Source organism: Miniopterus natalensis, chromosome 9 (genome assembly GCF_054644295.1).
Source record: "Miniopterus natalensis isolate mMinNat1 chromosome 9, mMinNat1.hap1, whole genome shotgun sequence".
NCBI lineage: Eukaryota > Metazoa > Chordata > Mammalia > Chiroptera > Miniopteridae > Miniopterus > Miniopterus natalensis.
Genome location: NC_142089.1, coordinates 8,461,475 through 8,483,998, shown reverse-complemented (window position 1 = coordinate 8,483,998; position 22,524 = coordinate 8,461,475). Strand labels below are relative to the sequence as shown.

The following is a 22,524-nucleotide window of genomic DNA, read 5'->3' as shown; positions in this document are numbered from 1 at the left end:
TGTGTGGGGGGGGGGGGGGAGAGTGTCAGAGAGCCCTTCTTGCTCCTGCTGTTTCTCAAGTGCCTTATGCTCCAAATGATCCTTACGCCCAAGTGGCATATTTTGGAGTGGCACGTTCTGCTGCTCTTCAGCTGGGATTGAAACACCCAAGCACCCATCCTCAAAGATTCTGATCTGGGGTGGGAGTCCGTGCACCAGAATCCTTTAAAGACCGGGGGTGGGGTGGGGTGTGTTTGAAAGCCCCTGGGTCAGAGGCGCAGGAAGAGTGGGAGGTTAGCATTGACTTCCTGTGGGCCATTTAGTCATCAGGCCCAAATGGCTATAATGGCTCAGACCTGATGTGCAACGCTCAGGAATGAGTGGGCAGCTGGGGACACACAGCAGATGCTTCCCCAGGAAACAAATTCAGGAGTGTGGAGGGGTGTGTCTTTCGGTACCAGTTTGGCAATGAGATCAGAGCCCTAAGGCACATCGAAGTGCTGGGCAGGCGTCCACTTGACTCTCTGTCAGGCTCTAAGGACCTGCTTCTCCTAATGAAATAAGCCATCAACTGACAGATCCATAAGCATTCAAAGTTGTACTCTGAGTTCATGCATGAGCTTGAGGAATAAAATGACCAAACTGGCTTGTTTTGAGACGGACGGACTGGGAGCTGAGTGCCCCAGCCTGAAAGCCAGTCAGTCTCTCTAGAGACTTGTTCCACAGGTTTGGCAAACCTGGGCGATTCCCCACCTGTCTGACACTCTCGGGATCTAAAATACAATAAGCATCAGCCTGCAACCTGCCAGTGATCCAAAGCTGAACTTTCAGAAACACTTGTGTCCCATTTCTACCTACAGATTAGGTAGGTAACGTTTATGTAACAGGTTTTGTTGATTTTCACTCCCACTGGTACATAATTCAAACAGAATCTCCCGGGAAAGGATTTCAGCGAGGATGGGAATCCCTTCCTTTGCCCCTCCATCTCACAGTCCGTCTGGTACAACGTCCGTAACCTGCACTCCTTGGTGATGTTAGCAGGTTGATTTCTGTGTCGACAATTGGCATTGCATGTCCTTGGCTCTCGGGGGAAGAACTGAGGAAATGAATCTCCCAGGCACCAGCTTTCCTCTCTGATTTATATAAAGGGAACAGCTTTGGAGTTCCTTTAGGGCTGGGATGGAATCTCACTGACTATTGTATCCCCAAGGCTTGGCAGAGTGCCTGCCTCAAAGGAGGCACCAAAGAAACTGTTGTTAAACACCTGAGGTTATTATGCACCTGGACCTCAGCATTGGTGGCTGGTCTACATCCTGAGAGCTGTTTATTTGAATCAACATCTTCCCATTCGAACTGAGAACCACTAATTGGATGGTGTTGGTGGAACCGACTTTAAAGACCAGCTTGGGACAGGCAGAGGCTGTACCACGTGTCCCGAAGAGGATGGATTTTTCACTCCTGCTCTCCAGCTCTGAGCCGTTGTGGGCACGTGGTAAATATTAATGAATGAGACAGGAGCTATATTGAGAGGCTGCTGGGAGTCGGGGACATGGTAAAGGCTTTAACAGTGCTCTCCTGAGGGCAGGCAGACTCTGACCTGGCAAAGAACCTGGTTCAGCCAGCCAGCAGGATGGAGCCTTCATACTGCCCAGGCAGCCTGGGCAGCCCAGTCAACAGCCAGTCAGTGTGTGCTCTGGGCAAAGCACCTTTCAGGCAGTGGAGAGGACAGAGGGGACTCACGCTGCAGGCAACATAGAGCCTGGGCTCTGGAGTCTTAGTGTGTGGCTTTCAGCTCTAAACCAGCCCAGCCAGCCTCAGATTTTTCATCTGTACACTGGAGATGAATATAGCACCTACCCCATGATTTGTGAAAAGTAAATGACATGAGGTAAGCAAACAGTTTAGCACAAAGAGGGGTGGGGGTGGGTGGGGGGTGGTGGGAGGCAAAGTATCCAACACACTATGTGAGTGTTTACAAGTATCCAATACATTTCCTGCGTGTTTATGCAGATAAGATTCAGGGGATGATTGGATTCTGTAATACAGTTGGGGCAGCCGAAGTGCTTTTTTACTTACATTTTTTTAATTTTATTTTTTTAAAGATTTTTTTTTATTGATTTTTAGAGAGGAAGAGAGATTGAGAGAAACATCAATGTGAGAGCAAGACATCAACAGGCTGCCTCCTGCACCCCCCAGGGGGGGATTGAGCCCTCAACCCAGGCATGTGCCCTGAGGAAAACTGAACCAGCAACCATTTGGTGCATGGGAGGAGGCCCAACCTACAGAGCCACACAGGCCAGGGCAGCTTTTTGAATTTCCAAAGAAACAGATCACAAGTTTAGCAACCTAGCAGCTACTTACCATGTACAGTGCATCTTATTTGACTATAATAGCACCAGAAAGTCCCATGCTCAAAAATACCCCTTCTACACATTTGACCAAATTAATTTGATTAACAAACTCCTTTTTTAAAAATGCAATCGCTTACGTAGTTTTCTTAAGAAAAAGAAAACTTAATTTCTTAAGAAAACTTAAGGCTCAGGGCCAGAAGAACACAGTTGTGGGGGATGATGGCAGCGAAACACTGGAGATTAAAAAACGAATTACGCGGGAATTTATAAATAAGTGTATAGAAATGCAGGAACAAAAATGTTCCCACGTTCCTAGAAAAACTGGCTCTCGCTTTCAAAACACGCACTTTGGCTCCCCGTCCCTCGTCCCTGCACCTCGCGGCCACAACCACCCCAACTCCGTGTTTCTTCCGCTTTCCACTCGCGAAGTGGGCAGGACGGGGAGGAAGGGGCGCCCACTCCGCGGCCTCTGCCGGCGCCCACGGCGAAAACCCGGCCGTGGCCTCCGGCCGCGCGGGGCGGGAGGTGCGCGGGCACGTGCGGCAGCCACCCCGCGTCGGCCTGACGGGCTCTAACTGAAGTCGGGGGCCAGTGGGGACCCAGGCGGAGGGACGGGCCTGGCCCGCGCGCGTGTGGGAAACGCCTTCCCGGGGAGGCTGCTTCTGAAGGGTCTCGAGGCGGCGGTGGGGGGACAGGGAGCCGCCAGCTGCCCGGGACAGGGTGACGGGAGGGTGCGGAGCAGAGGGGCAGGGCCCGGCGCGGAAGGCAACCTGGCTGAGGCTCTTCCATCCGGAAAACACTGTCCGCACGGCTCGGTCACCTGAGCTTAGGAGCCAAATGGCCCCTTCGGTCACTCCCCCCCGAAGGAAAACACCCGGGTCCTCAGGGCCGCGGGCCGCAGCCGGAGACCGGGCTGGAGCTGCTGCCCCGGCGGGCGGCTGATGGCCTTTTCCGGGCGCCGAGCGCGCGCCGGGAAAGCGGGCTACCTCGGGCGGGGCGCTGGCGTCGCGATCCGTGAGAGTCCCCAGGACCCAGGGCGGAGGCCACCGCGGCCGGACGTGCCGGGAACAGCTGGGCGGGCGCCTCGAAAGAGTCTAGAGTCGGCCGCCGGCCCGCAGCAGCTGCTCCCGACATGCTCCTCTCCGGGAGGATTTCAAACCCTCGGCAACCACCACCTCCATCCGTCGCCCCAGCCGCCCAGCAACAGGCGGTGGCCCTCTTATCATTGGCCGGGCCCCTCGACGGCGCGTTTTGATTGGCCGTCGTGTCTCCCGGCCCCGCTCCTGCGCTCACCGCTGCCTCCATTTTGTCGGTAGAGGCAGAAGGAGGAAGTCGGGGCGCCGAGGTGGTCAGCAGCTGGCTCGTCGGTGCTCGTGGGCTTTGTTTGTTCCGTGCCTCGTCTCTCCCTGGAAGGGGAGGGGGCTTCGTTGCCAAGCAGGAGCCGCCGCCGCAGTCCCGAGCTTGAAGTCGGTGAGTCGCGGCGGCCCCGCGGGCGCGGCCATGTTGGCGGCCGCGCTCTCCATTGTTGGGGGGAAGGAGGCGAGATCCGGGAACCCCGCGGGGCGCGGGCGGCCGGGAGGACCAGGTTCCCGGGCTCGGGACGGATGGAGCCCCATCGGAAGAAGCGAGCTTCCGGGCTCGCGCTGTGAATGACTCGGAGGCCGGGAACTCGTCATTTATTCAGGGCTGTTAAAATAGTCTGGAAGGCCCGGGTACCCTGTCGGAAAGAACAGGGCTTATTGGGAACTTGGTTTCTTGGGAACGTCAAGTGAAAACGAAGTCTTGAGTGTTTAATAGTCACTGTCGGGAGGCACTTTAACATGTTTAAGATGGAAGCTGGCTTGGCGTGCGAGAACTTGTTTTAAAACGGGGAGTTGTGGTGTGTGTTCATAACCACAGGAAACACTGCCTGATGTAGACATGTTTGGAAAACAGATGTGTCGAAAGACGAAAAATTCTCTTGGAACTTTAAAAACACGGTCTTTTTAGGAAAACGAATTTTAAACTGATTTCTTGTTATGGCAGTAAAGGCTAATGCTTCCTTTAGTTTGACTTAACATTGTGGTCACCCAAACCGTGTGAGAATCTGAAAAGTTCCCAGGAAAAAGATACAGACAACTTGCTGGGGGACTTGCAGGCCCCCGCCTGGTCCCGAAATTCCTCAGGAAGGAGTTCCTGAGTGTCAAGGTTCTTAAATGAGGACAGTTATAAGGTAAAGAAAACCATCTTCAGATTTTCTACCTTTTATTTCAGGAAGTAGTCACTTCTTTAGGTAACTATTTCTGAAGTAAATATAATCGATCACTTTTCCTCCTGTGGTTTTGATTTGAACTAATAATTTTTTCTTTTCTAGCTAGGACTTCTCTCAAACTTGAGTGCTGAGGAGGACTCAGATGTTGGCCTCAGCTCCTAGGCTGAACTCAGCAGATTGGCCCATGAAAACTTCTGTATTGAGACAAAGGAAAGGATCTGTCAGAAAGCAACATCTATTATCCTGGGCTTGGCAGCAAGGAATAGGACAGGTAGTGGAAATCCTGCAATCTGAAAAGCAGACTGAAAGGTATAAAAAAAATTCACGTTGTAATGGGGAAAACATTTTATGGTGGACTCATCCTAAACCAGTTGTTTTAATTTTTAAAGAGGGTTTTTCAGCTTTGTGGGTAAGGTCGTTTTTCTTAGGAAGGTAGTAAAAACTGCATATAATGAAGTGTGAACATAAAGTTAAAGCAACTGAATAGCACATGTTTTTAAAAACTTTGTTGATTTTGAGAGAGGGAGAGAGAGAGAAACATATTTGTTCCATTCATTCACACTGCTGCTTGTATGTGCCCTTACCAGGGTGGAACCTGCAGCTTTGGCGTATCCAGACGCAGCTCTAACCCACTGAGCTTACCCTGCCAGGGCTGAATAGCACATTTTTGTCTTCCCCACAATTTCTGGAGTTAAGTTGGGGCTATAGAAGCTTCTTAAGGTTTTGAATTTTTCTTAATGGAATTTTACTCAAAATTTTGTTTCCATTCACAGGTGACAAAGAAGCTGAAGATGGGTGGTGGAGAGAGGTATAACATCCCAGCCCCTCAGTCTAGAAGTGTTAGTAAGAACCCACAACAGCTTAATAGACAGAAGACCAAGGAGCAAAATTCCCAGATGAAGATTGTTCATAAGAAAAAAGAAAGGGGACATACTTATAACACGTCAGCAGCTGCCTGGCAGGCCATGCAAAATGGGGGGAAGAACAAAAACTTTACAAATAATCAGAATTGGAACTCGAGCTTATCAAGTCCCAGCTTGCTTTTTAAGTCTCAGACTAATCAGAACTATGCAGGAGCCAAATTTAGTGAGCCACCATCACCAAGTGTTCTTCCTAAACCACCAAGCCACTGGGTTCCTGTTTCCTTTAATCCTTCTGATAAGGAAATAATGACATTTCAACTTAAAACCTTACTTAAAGTACAGGTATAAAATAAGAGCAAGTACTAATGTTTAAATTGAGTAATATTTAAGGGTAGTTGTCGATTGTTTCCTACCAAATTCAATGCTAGGTATTTAATCTCTGTAAAACTGCTAATTAATGTAGAAAATACAGACTTCATCTTGTTTCGTGTTGCCGTGCACTGTGATGTAGTGGTAGTATCAGTGCCACTTAAAATAACTAAATTACTGATCATTGTATTTGATAACAAGTGTTCTCAATTGAGTAACTTACGTGAAACCATTCAAGTTTAGATTTGGGGACTGGCAAAGGAATCAACTTTTCCTATTGCTTTTTGGGGTAAAATACTGATTTAAGATTATCACTCAGAAGTCAGAAGATTTACTTGTTGAAAGCTAGTGAATCTGGTTATAACCATCTAGTCAAGACAGGGATTGAGAACTAGTTTAATGCCCTAGAAACACCTAAACCAGTAATGCCAACAGTATGATGCACTGCCAAAAGAAAATGTGAATTTTCCTTACAGGATAGTCATAGTTTAGTAAACTAAACAGTGGTGAATGTGGAAGGGGCACTAGGAGCTATTTAGAATGAGACTGTGTCCTCGAGGCCCCATTTCTTATATGCAGTAGATAGGTGAACTGTAACAGATGTGCCAAAACCATTTTTTTATAGAAAAAACAGTATTTGGTGGTCACAGAATAGCTTTCAAAATACATTTTGTATTGTAGCACTGTACAAGCTATTCTGACAGTGATCTGGCCTCAAATCATCCCTGCAAGCTTGCTTCAAGTAGGGAGCTATATAATGTGAAAGTTTTGAGTACCTAGGAAAGAAAGAGCCATGTAAATATTTGTAATAAATTTGTAGCATATGTAAAGTTTTGGCATTCATCTTACAAAAAGAGAGTATTTTAGTATGAATTCACTGAATGTAAGACCATGGACTCTTTTTTTACACAGTGGCCTCATTTTAAAGGTCTGAAATGATTTGTTTTTAAAGTTTGCCCTTGTGCTAAAGTGCCAGTGTATGTATAATTGATCTGGTTGTAAACTATATTTCAAAATCATAGTGTAATAAGTTTTATATAACTATAACTGAAAAGATTTTAATGCTGCTAAAACACTTGTGAAATGCAGTATGGGACTATTTTAATTTTTATTCCTTAAGCCCAAAGATTAACTGTTAAAGGGTCCGTCCAACTTTAAAAATTCATATTGGCTTTGAACAATGTTTGTAACCTATGATACGAGTATATTTAATCATGCCAGTGTTGTTTTTGTCACCAGTAAGTGCAACCAGGGGACCATGTATGCAAAAGATGTGATTTCTTGCATAATACCTTGATAACATGTTTTACCTACTTTAAAAATAAATGCTAAGTATAATGTTAAACCAATATTAAATTTAAAATGTGGGGATCAATTAAAAATTTGGTTTTAAGTGCCCTAGTCTCTAATTTGGCAGTTTTTTTGATATTTTTAGGCAGAATGGCCATTTATTTCTCCAGTTAAGGTGAGCTAATATTGCCCAACTCAAATAATTACTTAACGTGCATATACGAATTCTGAAGCATGAAATTAAAAATAAAACTGCTTTTTCTTCCCAGTGTCTTGTTTTCTATTTTATAAAATATTGCCATGACTGCCTACTACTTACTCTTAGAGCGCACGTAATTAACCAACTGAATTACAATCAGACTTAGTTTTAAGAGGCAACAGCTACACAAGAAATCAGCTACTTGTGACACTGCCCTCCTGTCAAGACTTAACAGCAAAAGACTGCAGAATAAAGCTTCTGAATTCATTTGCTATCAATCTGAGTAAAGCAGGTTTAATCACATCTCCTCCTTTTCCACATTCTAAAATGACTTGGGTTTATAGAAAATTAGCACAAAATTCCTCAAATTAAAACTCTTAAGTATTTGTTAACTTTTAAGTTCTACACTAGCAGGGCAAGGCCATTTTTTGACTGGAAATACCTGATTTGGAGGAAATTAACATTTGAGTCTCCATTTCCCATTATATCCCCAGGGTCACCTCTATGAACCAAAGGATTGCCAAGATTTTTCCTATAGTGTGCTAGAACTTCAATACATTGAGCAATTCTCAACCCTTAGTTTTTGGTCTTTATACGTTTAGTTGTATGGGGTTGTAAAAACAATATACAGATGATTTTATACCTGAAACCTGCATAATTTTGTCACCCCAGTAATTTCAATGAAAGAGAGTAGCCCTGCCCTGGCAGGTGTGGCTCCGTTGGTTGGGTGTCAACCCGTGCACTGAGAGGTAGCCTGGATTCCAGGTCGGAGCACCTGCTTAGGTTGTAGGCTAGATCCCCAGTTGGGGGAGGCAGCTCATTGATGTTTCTCCCTTTCATAACAAAAAGTATAGTCCTGGCTGGTGTGGCTCGTGGTTGAGCCTTGGCCCATCAACGAGGGTGCCACAGTTCAATTCCTGGTCAGGGCACATGCCCAGGCTGTGGGTTTGATCCCCAGTTGGGGACATGCAGGAGGCAGCCTATCAATGTTTTTCTCATTGATGTTTCTCTCTCCCCCTCTAAAGATAAAAAGTTGTGCTGACGACCACACAAAGCGCTCTCACACACACACAAAATAGTGTACGGCTGAAATGACAGTTCAGAGGATTGAGAGTGGGAGTAGAAAAGCTTTTACCTTTAAAAAATTTAACAGCTAAAGGTACCTAAGTAAAAGGTGACTTATATCAACATCTCATACCTTAGAAAGGTAATAAAGTTGTGGTTAGCCTACAGGTGACAGGAATTTCCCAAATCATTGTACTTGCGGGAACTGAAATGTACTTGTAGGAACCTATCCTGTAGGGCTCAAGTCAGCCGTAGTGTTAGCCTTAAAGCTATCAAGTGTTAAAATTTTAAATTTGTTGTATCTTTTGATGACAGTGTACAGTATCACAGAATCTGAGTCCATAACCTATCCTTACCCCTAAGTTCTGGTAAGTTCTTTCCAAAAGCAAGCACAAGGTGGAAAGGGTTTGAAGTACGTTTTCTTGTTTAATTGCTTTCTCATAGGCAATGACTTTGTAAAACAAGAGGGACAGTATCTCTCTTAAAACCTTACATAAATGAAAGCCTATCCAGTCACAAATCTGTAGAGCTAAACCTTAAAAGAATTCCCAAGATTTTTTGGCTCCTAGACGAGCTTTATTTTTATTTCTCTTCAGCATCCAGAGAGATGGGATCTACAAAGAAAATAGGCACAAAGGCCTTTTACTTAACAAACAACTCTGTCAATTAGTGAAATGAATTAAAATCCCATCTTTAATATGAGGGTGAGACAAAGGTTAGAAATACATAAACATAAAACACTAGACATCAACAATGTCGGGGAGGGCAGGGATAAAACCCCGAGAGAAGCTTCCCACAGCAGCCAGGTCTGTATTGTAGATGTTAATAGTTGAAGACATAGGTTGCTTGTACTTCATTTATCAATGAGAACAGTTTGTTCCCAGGACCCCAAAAGGCTTTGATACATCTGGTAGGAAGCCATTAGATTTTTCCTGAGCTGCCACTCTGCTGTCTCGTCACAGCTTCCCCGTTTCAAAAAATCTCAGGATTTTGTAAACAGGAATATGGTGAAAATGTAATGTAGGGATTTGGAAAACCAGCCTGGAGAGAGTATGTCACAACTACCGTTAGAACTTGGGCTGCATTCACCCTTTCATCCAGAAAAGTTACAAAATATGTGTTTGTAGTTAAACCTATCTTATAAATCTATTAGATCTTCCCTTTGAGTGAACTCTAGATTCCATATTGTTATAAAAAAATTTCCCATTTGATAAGAAAAAAAGTGCAGTGTAAAAACAGTGACAAAGGTGAGCTAAATGAAAAAGCATGTCCTCTATCTAGTTAATCTGCCACTGCTGTGTATCTTGGCCAAGTTTGAAGTTAGTAAAACAAGAGTAAAAATAACCTCCATTTCATACTTTCCTTAGTTATGTGTATTCAGCTATATTTTCAAACTCTTTACAAATTAAAGGCTTAAACACTTCCATATTCTTAGACGAGTAACTTCTATGTTAAATTTAAATATGGCAGAAATGTAACAAAAAAATGAGTGATGGAATCAATATATAGGCAAATAAACTTCATATCCTAATAAGGAACTAAGGAATCCAAAACATTTTGTGATACTATAAAAGTTATTTATTCACTATACACAGAACATGTCCCATATAAAATGTACATGTCAACCACTAAAAAGTATAACTTGGTGAACATTTTCTCAGTTACAGAACATACTAAATCAGTTGGGATAACAGCTCTCTGTCTGCCTCAAAATCTAATTATAGCACCCAGTGTCCTTTATATCTAATGCAAAATGAAATACTTTTGGGGGGATTATTTCCTAATGTGTGTTTGAGGAGGCAGAGTTAACAATTTAATATAATTCTAGTATATTACAGTCACTGCACAATAAATCAGTTTATTACAGATTAAAACATCATTTTTTCATTATTTGTATTAATGGGATGCAAACAGAAATAAATACCAGATACTTTTAAATGGCAGGTAATGACAAAATTACTTATCTTTGATAGTATATTGGGTTTTATAATTACAATAGGATATGAATGGTGTAAAATATTGTCACAAACAATACACCTCAAAACAATGAGGCCATACTATAATGTTATTCACTAGGTTGTGCTCAGTAGACATTTATTGAATAAGTGAATTTTTCATCTATTTTTCCTCCCAATTACCCAGTACAATTTTTGCTCACAGTAAGGGCTCAGGAAATGTTTGCTGAATACACGGACTAGGAAAGAGGTGAGAAGAGCTGTGGAACCTCTTAGCTGGATGTCAAGTACTATAACTGGAATTTACCCGGGAGTAAGTGTTTAAGGAAGATGTAAACTGCACATGGCATACAGGTAAATCAACTCGGATGCCAACAAGGCAAACCATGAAGCAGTGAAACACTGGCACTGGAATAAACAAAGGCAATGTTTGCCAATAGCAAAATGTAACTGACTTTAAGAGATAACCAAGAAGTTTATATTGGACCATGCCTTTTCGCCCCCAGTTCAGTTTCAGACAGACCAATAGAGGCACTGTAAGAGACTATGGCTGTCTTCCTTGATACTCAGACATCCTAGTTTCCAGTAATTTATTATGGATCTGTTATCCATGAATCAATATAAACCTATTCAGATTTAGGGATTAGTTTCCACAAGTACAAAGCTGAATTTCCTTTTATTTGTCCTAAAACGCTTACTTTCAAACTTGAAGGGACTTCAATTATTCCATGTAGTTTCAATAGCATTCTTTTATCTTTTCAGACCAGAGTCAAAATATCCACACAGTATCCACACTGCCGCACCTTCCACCCACCCTTTGGTCGCTTGGACTGCCCTCCTTTGGTTCTTTTCCGCTTTCTCAGATCTTTCTTGAAGTGTAGTAAGCAGAACTGTACTGGGTATTCCAGCTGCAGTTTGGTCTTAAATAAAAGAAGGATGTTTGTCAGTTTGGTTTTCTGTATTCTTCTCTGTGGCATACAGGGTTTTGTTAGCTGAACTGGATGTAGCAGCTTACTGGGCCAGATTTTCAAGAGAACAGCACAACAGTCCCCAGGGTTATAACTTAACAGCTCATACCCTATGTAGCACACCTTACTTTCTCACTGAAGCATTATCTGTCATTTTTCTTCTCGCTTACTTGGCTTAAAACAAAATGTAAAAAGAGAGGTGAAGTGTCAGCCCTCACTTGAGTCTTGACGGTCTGTTCTATAAGAACAGTGCCAGACACACAGTAGATACTGAGTAATCGTGGGACACAAGTATGTGACCCAAAATTAAAGCACGGTAAGGAACCTCACTGGCATCAGTAGGATCCTAACTATCACGGGTCCAACTATAATATAGTCTTCTTCAAGCTGTTAGGCATGTTACTTTAGAAATAACATAGTCAAGTCTAAACATAAGTGACACAAGTTAAAAAATAAAAAGAATAGAAGGCCTTTTAATTCTATAGAGGCTGAGAATAATCTCCTCAATCTACAGTCCATTAAAAAAAAAAAAATCACAAAAGGACCAGGCCTGGGCTCAAATCCTGGATCTGCCCTTTATAGCCTTTTCTTTGTGCCTCTGTTTCCTTATCTGTGATATCTTTCTAATAGGGTTTTGAGAAGAGTAAATGAGCTAATACATAAAGCTTTTAGAATAGTGTCTGGCACATCATAAATACTCAATAACTATCAGCTGTAATTGCTGTCATTATATAGTAGCTAGAATTCAAACCACAAAACACCTAAACCAGTTCCCCAAAATAGTTATCACTTATTAACTGCTCACCAAATTCAATGCAAAAGTATTTTAAATCACGCCATAAACATACGGCCTAATATATCTTGTCTAGGATGGAGAAGAGCAGAATTCTCGGTCTATCCAATAATGAAAATATAATTAGCGGACCCAAATTTCATTTTAATGCATATCTTAACACTACCTGTAACCTCTAAGTTATTTAACCCAAGGGGCTTTGACATTACATAAGGACTTTTTAAGTACCATGTAAAAGATGTACCTTACTGGCAAGTTCTAAAACTTCCTAAGTAAAAGTTAGTTGTGCCTAGTGCAACACTGATTAAAACTATTCCTAAATCTACAAAGGATTATTTCCATTGTTATTTTAGAATCTCATTAAAAACTATAATAATTCCAGTTAATCATTATTTCCTTCATTTTGTTTTTATTATAGCATGTTTTGCTTAATTTACAGCAAGCAGAAAATAAGCTGGGTCTTATTTTGATCCAAACATTGATGTTTTAAAGGTTGTACACAATATTAGTTAAAAAGAACATATAAAAATACCTTTTTAGAAGCTTCTATAAGAAAGAAAATACAGTTTAACCCCACAACTTTCCTCTTTGCTAGAACTGCAAACTACTGCTACAGTTTTAAATAGACTTTTTGTTGTTTAAACTATACATCCAGGAAAATCTAAAAAATTAAAGAAACGTGCATATAAATGATTGCATAGCAGAACATGAACATTAACTGCAAAACAATAAAGAAATGAGTTAGAAATACTATCAAATATACAAAGGTTCTAGAATCAACCCTTTAAACACATTCCACAAACAGTATTTAAAAACCACCTTTTGTTCTTTACAGGCAAGGCCTAGATTACTAAAAGCAAAATTGAAAAAAAGCAATCCTCTAAAAGGAGTCGTTTTCCCACAATATTTCTTACTTATAACCTGCAAGCAAGCAACCTAAAAATTTTAAAGATGCTAGCTTTTATTCTGAAATGAGACTGGACACATCAAGTAACATTTATTGTCCCTAAAACGATCTCTCAGAGAAATGCTAGAAATTATAAATGGTTAAGGGAATTATTTTCTCATTTTTAGTCAGGTACTACATTGATAATCAAAGACTCAAAGATGACTTGTACTTAAAGTCAATTCTTTTTCATGGCACCACAGAATCACCTAGAATGGAGTGTTGTCTTCCAACTTGCCTCACATTAAATAAGCTGCGGTGTGACGAACAAGCCTCCTTCATGAAGAGGTAGGCAAATTTTGATACAAAGCACATACACTGAGTGCTATATGCATCAAAATTCAGTTCTTTTACACTATGCACACACACAAACTTACTGTGAAACAATTTAACTGCTTTTAACAGCAGCAAAACTAAGCTATTATGGTCAACAATGTTCCTTAGAGTAATTACATAAGAGCGTACTTTTCACCTCAAAATTATTTCTGCCAAATTGACCTGCTCAAATTTTAAGGTGAGTTTTTCTGATGTTTTTATGTTCCAGATCTTCATAGAAACCAGAAAAAAAAAGCAGTGAAGGCTCCATGTTTCAGTCAAAAACTCAATCTCCCTGGAAATGCTACTTAACCCAGTTAGCCTCATTCCCTAAGACAGTGGGGTTAAGAAAAGAACTATTCCACACTGTGTCATAAATTAACTATTATCACGGGCCTAGACATCTTGACAAGACAAAAAGGTCCACCCTGAACCTAAATGTGTCTGATCACTCAGTGTACTGTGGCTACAACTTCACTTCTGTATCATTCTATCTTATTAGCAAGCTACATTTCTAGGTTAACAGGTCTACCAAATATGGATATGAAAGTTTATTTTTAATAAGACAATGTTGCAAATTATGGTCAACCAACATCTTTTCACCAATACTTCAAGCATAAAAAATGAGAATCTTTACAAAAATATACAGAGACACCACAAATTGGTAGCTGCCCATAACATTAAACAAACTGGACTCTTAAGAGTGGCTTCTCAACAGCATATCATTTTAATTATAACCATTGCCTGGTACAGGGAAAACTGACAAGTGTTTTGTAAGCATCATTGCAACATTGTATTCCTGATAATTTAAGTAAACCAAACTATGAGTAAATGAATGATACATGCCTAAAAATATCATGGTTTATGCTATCAGTGGCCACTGGACTTGGGACTAGTCCAAGACCTTGATCTAGATTTTGACCTAGACCTAGACTGTGATCTTGACTGAGATTTGGATCTAGGTGGTTCTTTTTTCCTTGATTCCTTTTCATATCTTGAGCCAGACTTATAATGTGTTTTGGAATCTGTTTTAGAGGTGCCTCTAGTTTTGGTGTGAGATGCAGACCTAGAACGTGATTTAGCCTTCATTTCTTTCTTGGGCTGGGACTTGGACCGTGATCTTGAATTGGATTTAGATCTTGAAAAAGATCGATTTCGGTGTTTGAATCTTTCAAAACAGAGGAGAGATACAATTAGAGTAAAAATTAGATTCTATATTAATCAAATTTATTACTTTTAGAGCAAAAGTTCACTCTGAAATTGAAAAATGTATAAGTCTCTTTCAAAGCAAAGTTATTTACCTATCATTGTCGGAATGGCTTCGGCTACGCCGTGGTCTTCCAGTCGGTCTACTGCTAAAAAGTACATCAGAAAAAGCAAACAGTGACAAACGTCTATTTACAGTCTTTTAAAGTTTCTAATTAAAAAAGTGATTCATAAAACTTTTTAAATGAAACACTAAAATATTTTTAGTCTCAATGAAGCATACAATGTATATAATTAGAAGTACACAAAAAGGTTAAAAAATTTAAAGCTAACAAACATAAATCTTTCTTGACAGATCACTGTGCTACATCACACTTACTTTCTAGGACTATAAGATCTTCTATAGTTGTAATCAAAGGACCGACTTCTTGATCTCCTTCTCTCATAACTTCGGCTCCTAGAGCGTCTATATCTGTCATAATCATCATAGCGTGAAGAACTGTACACATTTCTCCCTTCCTTGGCTTTCATTTGATTTGGAGCTATGAAATACATAAAACAGAAATATTTAGAAACATTAAAAAAAGTAATATTTAAGTTTTCCAATTATAAGAAGAATTCCTGTGTCCCCTTTTCTTTATATCCCCAATCTGTGTCAAAGTTAACTGAGTATTAGTCTTGGGAACTGTAAGTTTATTTTCAAGGAAGTCTATCGGAGGACTGTTTTATGTTAAAAATGATACTCTCAAATATCTCCCCAACTAATTTTTCTCCCTGAAGACCTCTCACCATCTGGCTTGTTAAAAATATGCCAATGACTTCGACATTAGGAAAATATACCATTAAAGGTGTTGTTTTTTTTTTTTTTTAAATTCCAAATTAAAATTAAATGACTTTTGAACTATACACTATTTTGGAGTCATCTCATTATGACTTTAATTCATTAAGAATACAATTAACAACAACAAAATACTTATTGGTGACCTATGAACAATGTGTGTCAAAATGCAATAATATACAGTCATACAATTTTGAGAGACCACAACAAAGAAAAGTGTAACAGAGCTAACACCAATTACTGAATGCCTCAGACACATCCACACCCCTGGACAGTCCTCAATTCTTACCTCATTCAACTTTAAGAAGCAGGTACTTTGCCCGGTCAGTGTGGCTCAGCGGTTGAGCATTGACCTAGGATCCAGGAGGTCATGGTTTGATTCCCAGTCAGGAAACATGTCCGGGTTTTGTGCTCGATCCCCAGTAGGGAGCGTGCAGGAGGCAGCCAATCAATGACTCATCATCGATGTTTCTATCTACCCATCCCCCCTCCCTTGCTCTCTCTGAAACCAATAAAGACTTAAAAAAACAAACAAACATATACTTTACGTATGTATGTATAAATAACATAATAAACATCTAGGAACCCATCACCCAACCCAAGACCTAGAGAATTACCAATAGCTTATGTATTCCTAAGTACTCCTCTCTTCAGCAGCTTTTTAAAAAATATATATTTTTATTGAGTTCAGAGAGAGAAAAGGAGAAGGATAGATAGAAATATCAATGATGAGAGTCATTGACTTGGCTGCCTCCTGCATGCCCCCCACTGGGGGCCAAGCCTGAAACCCGGGCATGTGACCTGACTGGGAATCAAATTTCGATTTCCTGGATCCTAGGTCAATGCTCAACCGCTGAGCCACTCGAGCTGGGCTTCAGCAGCTATTTTAATTGCTGTCTTTTAGTATCTTGTCTAAGATAACATAGGGTTGAGGCAAAATTCAAACTCAGGTCTATTTGACTTCAAAACCTATATTCCTGCCTCATTAGCACACAGTTAACACCTAGTGTACTCCTGCATACTATAAAAGCCACCAATATAAAATTGATTCCAGGTTTAATCTATATAGCCTTTTCAGTCTAACTCATAGTCACACACTCACTTAATCATCCAATTATACTCTGAAGAGCTTCATGAGGAGGAAAATGGCTCTAGAGACCCAAAACTTTCCGAATTTTATCCCTTTCAATTCTACCCCCAGTATATTAAACATGCCACAGTTGAGAGCATCAATGCACTTCTTAAGAGTCTAAGTCAGGCATTCTGATCTCCACATCACTTTATGTCTACCCAAAACTTTGAAATATATCTAAAAATATGATGAAACAAAGTATCAAACATACTCTATCTTTTCAAATTATGTATTATACACATAGTAGGCACAAGAGTACTTACTCTTCCGATCCCCCTGTGCAAACTGTATTTCAATTTGGCGACCACAAATCCATTTTCTGTCCAAATTATGTAAAGCATCTTCGGCATCACGAACATCTTCAAATGTGCTAAATGTTAAGGGGCTTGGGAAGTTTTGCAAACTTTGATAATGAATGAAAGTTCAATTGGTAAATTTTGAACAATTCACAATATTACTCTCTCATTATTACTCTAGAAAATCTACCAGACCCCTTACTAGCTGGCTGATTCAGCTGTAAATGCTTCATAGTATTAAAGCACTTGTGAATTCCCAAGGTATATGTTTGAATACACGTGAATATTGTAAAGTTATTATTGAAATAAGATGTTATAGCTGAACTACCAAGTAATCCTATCAAAAACTTTTCCTGTTTTAAGAATTAACTTCATAAAACAAGACAAAAAGAAAAACAAGTGTCAGTTCTATGTTGTATGTTAAAACAAAAATCTCTTAAAAACCAAGACTATTTTCCCTATTTTTATTTCACATGAAAAAAAGAAAATGCCAGTAGTTCTTGTGTAAGCAAGCAGAATATGCCTTACAAGAGATGAATGCATTAACCTTAAATTTTACTGTTTTTCTCAGACATATCTAATACTATTATTTAATATAGTTGTCTTCCTTATATCACACAGGGAAGACTGGTAACTAGCCACTTGTGGATATCAAAACAGAATCAAGCAATACTCAAGACATCACTGTACTCAAAGTATATTATAGCCATGCAAGACAAGCAAGCTCTCAAGAAATAACAGACCATTTCTAAAGATTCTTGGGCTGGAAAGCCCTAACATCAATAATACTAAACACAGCATCCAACAAAGGAGTTTGGGGCTGCCTTTAACCTGAGAATTTCAAGATATTATCTATCAGCATAAAGCAGGAACTCTCAGTCCGTTTTTGATCTCAGGCTAAGTTGCTTTGTTGTCTCTACTTGTCAGCAATAATACCACACAAACTCTTGGCTTTACAAATTATTCTGTCCAAATTTAGCTTCTTTCCTAAAACCACCATTCTAATGGAAGCCAAGCACATATTCAGAGCAGTGCTTGAGGTAAAAGCTTTGGAAAGGGAGCTAGGTTAGGTTTGGCTATAGATTTTCATTCTATCCTAAGTCACTATTCAAACATGCCTATTTTTCTATTTCTTAAATTTCACAGATCTTGAGAGCTGATTTAAAAACCACCCCAAGTGACATATTCCCTTCTCCCTTCAAGACTGACACTAATACTCTTTTATTCCAGAAACTAAAAGGTTGGCCTCACTAGATTTCCTTTTTTGTTCTGAAAGAAATTAAGGACCACAGTGGGTTCCCAGCTCCCTTTTCCTGAGGGCATTACTATCTGTAAGTTAATGTAGAGGGAGAGGCTTTCTCAAGTGCTAAACCATATGCCTTTCAATATGACAAGACAAAGGCTGATGGGGAGTTTAATACTTAATAGATCAGCCCTCAAGGTTAATGCAGTTGGGGTCTAAAATAATTAAAAGGATTAAGTTCACTTAATAGGTATACTAATTTATTTGTTACCTCAAGAAAAAGAATGTAATAATAACCTTTAAAAGGATTTAGATAAAGAGGTGTAAAAATTATTACAAATCATCTTTTTGCTACCCTCAAAACCAGAATCCTGGGTTGGATGAACAATAGCAAGGTTCTACTTTACCTGTTAAGAGAAAGCAAACAGCCACAGCAGGGGCAGCCAAGTATCACTGGAGAAATTTGTACTCACAGCCTTCGTAAAAAAATTATTTTAAGACCATAGAAAAAACTACCTGTATAAAAAAATGCATACTTTTCCTTTAGTTTCCCCTTTAGATGACAAATCTTTTCTGGCTCAAGTATCACATACTCTTGAGTCAAACTACTACTGATCCTGGTTCACAGGCTACCCTAAAACCAGGTAAACCAGGTCAACACTGTAAGCCAGAATGCAATTACTTAAAAAACAAAACAACACAAAACAAACAAGCCAGATCTCTCTCTTATCCTTTGTAACCAGCTTGCAACAAATTCCCACAACAGTCCCACTGGCCCTGTGGGAGTAGCAGCTTTCAGCATTTGCTAAGTCTGACTAGGATTCCACTAAGTTTCAAGAGACTCATTGAACTTAAGCAATAAGAAATTCCCTAGCCTGAAGTCCACAGCCCAAACCTTTGTTGTTGCAGGGAGATGATCTCAGCGAAGGAAATGTCACCATGAAACGGTGGGCCAGGGAATGGTTTCCAATAGGTACCCATACTAGGGATAAGGCCTTCTCCCATCCATTCAGGGCCAACTGATCATGTGTGTTAAAGCAGTGTATGGCCGGTAGGCCCAGGCCTAAATTCTGTAAGTTAGGAAGGTGTGTGCCCCCAAGCCACTTTAAAATCTATCTATAAACAGGTAGTTTCTCTAGATCTGACCCTACAAGACACCAAAACTGTTTATCTAAATAGTTCCCAGTGCATGCATCTGTCTCCCCTTCCAGCATGGCTCTGTGGAGTCAGCTTGACCACAGAACCTCATGCTACTCTAAAGGGCACTGCCTGCCACCCTATGGCACCTGACCATCTGCTCCAAAACAGAGATATGCTAAATTTAAGCTTAACAACATTATATCCTAGGAAACTTTAACTTGAGAAGCTAAGAAAGTGCATTTATACAAGACCACAATCACAACATCAAAGGCCCACATAAAATCAAGTTACAGGTTTTGTCACTAGACCAAACCAGAAATATTTTGAAAATTAACTGCTTACAAAACATTAAAAAAAAAAAAAAAAAAAAAGGAAAATAGTTATTCTGTAGGATACATCAGGTATGACTCCTTTAATCTTGGCCATCATTCAACTTCATCTTGACCTTTAACTCTTTAAGTGCTTGTCAGAAGGACTTGTCATGAGATGCTTGGCCAAATATGACAGATGGCTTTATCTTTAACTTTGAAAAACAACCTTTTCCCCCTTTTGTAGATAAAGCGAGGCTTTGTCTCCCATTAGGCTTGTCCTTCTTCCAGCTTTTCTGTATTTTTTCTTTTCCCAAACTCTCCCTTCTCTTCAAGCCTGATCCTTAAGAGGTCTTTGGCTTGTCTACTTGCCTTAAGTGTTGAACTCTACTCTAAAGGTTCTTTCATGCTTTCTCTTTGGGGTCGCCATAACTGTACAGCTTTACATTCTCTGAGGTAACAACAGAGGACAGCAAATTAGGGGACAATATTAAAGAAGTTTACCTCATTGTTATACAATTTGTTTTGATCAAGTGATTCAAATTAACAAACAAGAACACGAAACTTTAATTGCTAAGCACAAGAACATATTAACTTTTAATTTGACTTACATTAAAGGTGGTAGAAACCAAAGTGTATTCTAATTTAAATCACATATTATAATTATTGATTTGAGTTTCAGCAGCATAAATGGGAATTTAAGTATCTATTTTTGGATTAACTTTAAGAAATAGAGCAATGTGTGTTAGAATTTTCAAAAATTTGAAGACATACGACATTCATTAAAGGACAAAAGTAAACTACTTTTTAGATGTTACCTCTTACATAAACTTGAATTTCAAACTTCAACACCCCTCACTAATCAGCCATCTGAAGAAAGGATATTGAACATAAGCAAATCCTCTTGGACGGCGAGTGTAGAAATCAAGTGGAACATACACATCAACTATAGGCCCATAACGACCAAATTCGCGTCGTAAATCTTCAGACCTAAAACATCATAAAAAGACCTCAAATTTTTATGTTCACTTCCTTAAAAAGAGAAATAGTTATCTTTTTGTAATATCTCAACTCGGTTGCAGGCTCCATGCCCCGGTTGGGGCTCCTGCAGGAGGCAACCAATCAATGTTTCTCTCTCCCCCCCTTCCACTCTCTCTGAAAAAGCAATGGAAAAATATCCTCTGGTGAGGATTAAAAAAATAAAAATAAAAAGAATATACTAAAAAGATGCATACTGGCAGTGTATCTTTTTGATAAAGGAAGGCTATAACCCAAGATTTCAGAAGACAAAAATGGAGTTTATAATAAAGTCCATTACGGTTTTACACCAGCAACAGGAAAAGAGACATTTAAGGGTGCCTGATCACAATTAATCTCTATTGTTTACCCACATCCTTCATTTTTCACAAAAGGTACAGTGGCATTAGGCTGTATGTCGGTATTACAGATTTTTTTTTTTTTTTACAGTTTCAAATCAACTCTAGTACTCTGAATAATGCCTAACACTTATTTTCACCCCAAAATTTTAGTGACAGGTTAAACGGTTGATAGATAATGTCACAAATACATATAACTCCTTAAAAATGTCAAATGACATAAAGGGGAAATTGTTCTAGACGCTAGAATAATCACTATTGCTTACTTTCCTACTTAAAGTCAGGACAGAAAAATGTAAATTACACAAGGGTACCAAAAATATTTGATTGGGGGGGATTAGAGTGATTATTTGTGAAATAGTCTCATTTTGTGATAAAACCTCTTTCAAAAAATTCTAACAACTCTAAACAATTAAGGGAATTTGTGAGAACAAAGGCAGGGTCTGGATTAATCCAATTTAGTAACCAGGGTCCTCGCGGTAGAGGCTTCTTAAAACCCCGCTCTCAAAGGGTGATCAGTATTTCCGGGAAATGGGAAGACCAAGTTTGTACCGTTTAACTGAAAAAATGTGATGTTCCAAATCTCAATACTCCCTTTCTTTAAAAGGTCTCCATTTTAAAAACCACAAATATCACACACACACACAGACACACACACAAAAGGGCAGCAAATGCTTCGCCACGCTCCCCTCCCCCGATCCCGTTATTTCGCTGCAAAATTTAATTTAAAAGGAAGAAAATCCCTGGGCCGAGGGGGCGTGCACCTCAAAGGATGTGAACTTCAATTCAATGGGGAGCGGATGTCGGCCGCAGCAGGGGGTGGAAGCGGGAGAGGAAACCAGGAGAAAGGAGCCCCGAATTGCGGAGGGAGAGGGGGAGGAGGAGGGGGAGGGGAAAGGGGGAGGGGGGCTAAAAAACGAGCCACGCGGCCCGCGCTGTCCGCGGCGGCCCGGAAAGACCAGCGGCGCCGCCCTCGCTCCCACGCGGCGGTCGAGCCGGCGGCGCGGCCTTGTTCGAGCCCGAAAGCCAGCGCGGGCCCGCCATCTTCGACCCTCCCCTCCTCCAGCCCCGCGCGCCGCCGCCGCCAGGGTCCTGTCCGAGTGCCTGCGGCCTCCCCGCGTAGACCCGGACTACCTCCCCCGTACATACCTGGTGTCGTCGGCCACGTTCCTAACGAATAGAGACGTGTTGGGGGGACGTAGGTAGCGGGACATATCGGCTGCGTGAGTCTCGGCAGGGGCACTAACGGGCTCAGCAAACCGTCCACGGCTCCGGCGGCGAATCCTGGGACACACACTGCCAGAGGGCTCCGCTACGGCAACCGCCTCTTATCGCGAGACTTCACTCCCGCCTCCACTTCCCCACCCCCCTACCTGGGCGCTGCGCCGGGACTCGCAACTGCGCTTTCCCGCGAGATCATTCGGCGCGCTCCTGCGCATGCGGGTGGCTGGGGTACGTGCCGCAGCCGGGGTGTCATTCATTGGCTTCTCGCGCTGCCTCCCCCTCCCCCCAGCCCGCTCTTTCTTTCTTTAATGCCTTATTTTCCCGCCCTTTTCTGCCTTTCATCGCTTTCCCTCCCTCCTATCCGCCAAGTCAAGAAGCAGATTTTTTTATTTTTATTTTTTTACCCTACCCCAGACT

The 22,524-nt window shown here is 40.9% G+C and overlaps 2 protein-coding genes across 9 annotated transcripts; one reads left to right on the top strand and one right to left on the bottom strand.

Annotated features, from left to right (window-relative positions):
• The first annotated feature begins 3,635 nt into the window (after positions 1-3,635).
• PNRC2 (proline rich nuclear receptor coactivator 2) lies at positions 3,636-7,372 on the top strand. 3 transcript variants are annotated; one of them, XM_016214642.2, is made up of 3 exons: positions 3,636-3,800; positions 4,688-4,890; positions 5,355-7,372. In XM_016214642.2, exon 3 carries the CDS (start codon positions 5,373-5,375, stop codon positions 5,790-5,792), a length of 420 nt encoding a protein of 139 aa, XP_016070128.1. In that variant the 5' UTR covers positions 3,636-3,800; positions 4,688-4,890; positions 5,355-5,372; the 3' UTR covers positions 5,793-7,372. The 3 variants fall into 3 exon arrangements, with proteins under 3 accessions (XP_016070128.1, XP_016070127.1, XP_016070129.1); XM_016214641.2 differs by having other exon boundaries at positions 4,684-4,890; XM_016214643.2 differs by lacking the exon at positions 3,636-3,800 and adding an exon at positions 3,923-4,542 and having other exon boundaries at positions 4,684-4,890.
• A 1,401-nt stretch (positions 7,373-8,773) lies between these two features.
• SRSF10 (serine and arginine rich splicing factor 10) lies at positions 8,774-22,182 on the bottom strand. Of its 6 annotated transcripts, XM_016214640.2 has the most exons (7): positions 22,033-22,174; positions 20,393-20,497; positions 16,784-16,887; positions 14,930-15,092; positions 14,646-14,699; positions 14,411-14,512; positions 8,774-11,242 (listed from the first exon to the last, which is right to left on the bottom strand). In XM_016214640.2, exons 1-7 carry the CDS (start codon positions 22,095-22,097, stop codon positions 11,182-11,184), a joined length of 654 nt encoding a protein of 217 aa, XP_016070126.1. In that variant the 5' UTR covers positions 22,098-22,174; the 3' UTR covers positions 8,774-11,181. The 6 variants fall into 6 exon arrangements, with proteins under 6 accessions (XP_016070126.1, XP_016070124.1, XP_016070123.1 ...); XM_016214638.2 differs by lacking the exon at positions 14,411-14,512 and having other exon boundaries at positions 14,646-14,696; positions 22,033-22,182; XM_016214637.2 differs by lacking the exon at positions 14,411-14,512 and having other exon boundaries at positions 22,033-22,180.
• Between the last annotated feature and the right edge of the window lie 342 nt (positions 22,183-22,524).

Coding starts and splice junctions, on each gene's coding strand:
- PNRC2 (XM_016214642.2), top strand. CDS start 5,373: ATGGGTGGTGGAGAGAGGTATAACATCCCAGCCCCTCAGTCTAGAAGT.
- SRSF10 (XM_016214635.2), bottom strand. CDS start 22,097: ATGTCCCGCTACCTACGTCCCCCCAACACGTCTCTATTCGTTAGGAAC. Junction 20,498..22,032: donor AACGTGGCCGACGACACCAG/GTATGTACGGGG, acceptor ATGATGTTTTAG/GTCTGAAGATTTACGACGCG. Junction 15,093..16,783: donor TGCACAGGGGGATCGGAAGA/GTAAGTACTCTT, acceptor TGTATTTCATAG/CTCCAAATCAAATGAAAGCC.